The following is a 3,714-nucleotide window of genomic DNA, read 5'->3' on the forward strand; positions in this document are numbered from 1 at the left end:
GACAGATCCGCGCTCAGCCCCCGGACCGCGGGCACCTTCGAGCTGGGGGCGCCCGGCCCCCCTTTTATTTTTGGTGGGTTTTCTTCTCTCTCTTTTTTTTTTCTTTTTCGCTAACTCACACAAAAGGAAAGGTGGCCGGGTTGGTCAGGATGGAGGGGGACGTGTCCCCCCGCCACACACACAGTCCCCCCCCAGAACACGGCGTCACGGCCCGACAGGCCGGATGAGCATGGCGGCCTTGCGGAGCGAGTACGCCCCTCCGCGGAACTCGGCCCAGTACACCCCGTCCTGGTAGCGGCTCCGGTAGTGGCCGCCCCGGTGCCACACGCCGTTGAGGTTGGAGTGAGCGCACGCGTGGTACCACCAGCCCCCGCGCTGGTACAGGGCGCAGTTACCTGGAAGGGCAGAGAGAGGCCGTGTTCCCTCACCAGAATAAAAGTCCGCTTCCTAGCACTTTCATGGGGGGCAAAGGCTTTTTTTAGCCCGACCTCCCTCATTCCCCTCCTTCCCTCCCCCCCCCAGTTTGCAACCTGATGAAGCCTGGTTTCCCTCCATCTCCTCACCAAAATAAAAGCCCTCATGGCCCACTTTTTCCTTCAGAGTACCAGCTTTCATTTTCCCTATCTTCACCCGAGTCATACCCTCTTCCCACCTTTTCTGCCGAGCAGGGGAGTCTTTCACTGTTCGTTAGGGAAATTAAATTTCGCACCACTTCCTAGAGAGCTAGCCTTGAGTGGGGGGAAAAAAAACCTTCGGAACAGCGCCCAGATACTCAGTTCAAACTCAAAGTACTCACGCGCCATATGAATATATAGACATGTAGATACGGATACTAAAGCCCCCGAGGTGGGGCTTGAACTCAGGGCCTGAGAACTGGCCCTGAGCTTTTCTTTTTTGCTCAAGGCTAGAACTCTACCACTTGAGCCACTGCACCACTTCCGGTTTTCTGGTGGTCCGTTGGAGATAGGAGTCTGAGGGACTTTCCTACCCAGGCTGGCTTTGAACCGTGATCCTCCGATCTCAGCCTCCTGAGTAGCTAGGCTGACAGGCGTGAGCCGCCAGCACCCAGCATAAATATATACTTTTTTCACCACTTCCTAGAATAAGATTCTGGGCTGGGGGGGGGGCAGTGTGTAACGAGGTGATTGAGCACGTACACCTGTGTAAGACCCCCAAGCTGCCACCCCAGGCCGCCACAGCTCCGGATTCCAGTCCTGACACTCATCTTACAAGGTCCCTGGCTCTCCACTGCTCTTCATTTTCCCCCTCCAGAGTAAAGCCCCACCTCCCCCGCCCTCCCACCAGAATAAAAGTCCTCCTTACCAGAATAGGAGTCTCGGTCCCTATCCACGGTGCTGAAGGGTTTGTCATTGTGCCAGGAAAGCGAGTCTCCGGCATCGCCCCGGTACTGGCCCAGCCGCAGGCGGTAGTGGTCGCTCTCGGGTTCCAGGGAGAAGCTGTCGTAGTGGGCGCGAGCCCCACGCCCCCCCCAGTCCTCCAGCAGCACCAGGAGCTCGTGGTCCCCGCGGCTGGTCAGCTGATAGATGGGTTCGAGGCCCAGCCAGTATTCCCCATCAGGCCGCCCAAAGCCCACCTTGTATTGCTGCCAGGTAGTGAAGAAGTTGACGGAGCCATCTTGCCTGCGCTGGATCACCGTCCACCCGCCACCCTCCAGCTGCTGCTCACACCAGGCTGCAAACCCTTGGCGGCCCGGCCGGAGCTCGTACACTCTGCTCTGCCTGTGTCCGGCCTCGTGGGCCTCTGCACAGTCACGCCAGGGACCTATGGACACAGAGTTGGGGGTATGTCAGGACACTGGGACCAACCATTCCCTTGTTGGAATGAGATTTCAGGATGTATTGATCCCCTCACCCAAATAAGAGTACTGTCTCTCCACATCCCTCACCCTAAAAATAAGAGCACCAGCAGCCATTTCCTAACCTAAGGAAGATCTTCCAGTCTCTCTTCTCTCACCAGGGCAAATAGGAAGTCTGGGACTCTCAAACAACATCTGTGGTCTCCTTACCAGAGTAGAAGTCTGAACCAACTCACCAGAGTAGCAGTCCTAAATCGTCTGTGCCCTCGCCAAAATATGATTGACTCCTCGAATTCTTTTTTTTTTAAACTATTCACACACCTGATCTTTGTTGGGTGACTTGTACCACTCACTTGAAGTCCTAGCTATTCAAGAGTCTTGAGATCTGAGGATCAAAATTTGAAACTAGCCCACACAGGAAAAAAACCCATTTAACAGCAAAAACAAAAGCTGGATCCAGAGGTATGGCCCAAGAGATAACATGCCAGCTGGTGGAAAAAAGCCAAGTGAGTGCAAGGGCCTGAGTTCAAACCCCAGTACTGGTGTAGACACACAAAGCTTAGCTCTGTGTGTGTGTGTGTGTGTGTGTGTGTGCATGTGCACGCGCATCTGTGGTAATGAAGATGGAGCCAAGGCCTTGTGTACAGGCACTCTACCACTGTGCTGTATTACCAGCCTGATCTGTTTATTTTTTTCCCCTTTTTATCAGAATAAGAGTGCCATCTTTTTGTCCCCCCCATCAAAATAAGAGGCTCATTTCCTCAAATCCTCTCATGAGTGGAACTTCCCATTAAAATTCGGACTTCCACTTCTTCCTACCCACAGTGAAGTCTAGGAATCTCCCAGAAGTCTCTAGACATGCCCCAACTCCCCCTGCCCCATCTTACCTGCTGGTTTGGTGGGGGCAGCAGGGTTCCCTGCGGGCATGGGAGAGGCTGGGGGTCCCTGCAGTCTCAGACTGTCTTCTCTCCTGCTGGGGTTATTGGCACTGCCCACGAGACTCAGGGGTACCACAGGCACCAGGGGTGGCGGCAGGACCTGGGGTAAGGAAGAAAGCCAGACGTGATGGAATCCGCCTGGGTGCCAGAGGCTGCGTCTCGGGGGCCCTGCACGAACATGCCTGATCTGGTGCTCAGAGCTTAACAGGTCTCTGCCTCAGTTTCCCTCTCTTCAAATAGGAATACCTGTAGAACACATCCAGCGTTGAGTATTAATTTACCAAATTCTCCCTCACCTACTCCTTAATGTAACTAGGGACCAACAGCACAACAATCTCAAACCCGAAAGTTAGGAACAGGGCTGAGGTGCGGCTGCGTGGTACAACAGTGGCCTTGCTAGGTTCCAGCCCTGGCACTGCAGGAAGAAAGGAGGGGAACCCCAAAAACCTGGGAGGCCAGGCTCAGCTGGCTAACACTCCCAGTCAGGAAGCTGAGATCCGGAGGATCATGTTACAGAATAGAAAAGAAAAAAATCCTGTTGGGCCCCGGTGGCTCACACCTGTCATCCTAGCTACTCAGGAGGCTGAGATCTGAGGATTGCGGTTCAAAGCCAGCTCGGGCAGGAAAGTCCATGAGACTCTTATCTCCAAGTAACCAACAGAAAACCAGAAGTGGCGCTGTGGCTCAAGTGGCAGAGCGCTAGCCTTGAGCTGAAGAGCTGAGGGACAGCGCCCAGGCCCTGAGTACAGGCCCCACGACTGGACCCCCCCCAAAAAAATCCACCTCCAAAGTAACCAGCAAAAAGCAGGGCTGGAGGTGTGGCTCCAGCGGCAGAGCACCATTAAAATCTTGACCGGTGTTCCTTTCCACCCACAAACTGAGCAAAGCCCAGGAGGTAAGTACCAGAGGCCTTGAGTTCTACAACGCCGTTTAACAAGGCACAAAGAGACACTCCTTGGA

At 54.4% G+C, this 3,714-nt stretch overlaps 1 protein-coding gene across 1 annotated transcript in view; it reads right to left on the reverse strand.

Moving 5' to 3' along the window:
- Nucleotides 1-141: 141 nt before the first annotated feature.
- The window catches only part of Angptl6 (angiopoietin-like 6), a 7,563-nt gene continuing 3,990 nt past the window's right edge, over nucleotides 142-3,714 (reverse strand). The window contains exons 5-8 of the mRNA XM_013033930.1: nucleotides 3,075-3,169; nucleotides 2,704-2,854; nucleotides 1,324-1,782; nucleotides 142-395 (exon numbers count right to left, since the gene is read on the reverse strand). Of these exons, the coding sequence (XP_012889384.1) occupies nucleotides 205-395; nucleotides 1,324-1,782; nucleotides 2,704-2,854; nucleotides 3,075-3,169 (896 nt within the window). The 3' untranslated portion in view covers nucleotides 142-204. The remainder of the gene's footprint in view (nucleotides 396-1,323; nucleotides 1,783-2,703; nucleotides 2,855-3,074; nucleotides 3,170-3,714) is intronic.

This window comes from Dipodomys ordii, unplaced genomic scaffold (assembly GCF_000151885.1).
Source record: "Dipodomys ordii isolate 6190 unplaced genomic scaffold, Dord_2.0 Scaffold180, whole genome shotgun sequence".
Classification (NCBI taxonomy): Eukaryota; Metazoa; Chordata; class Mammalia; order Rodentia; family Heteromyidae; genus Dipodomys; species Dipodomys ordii.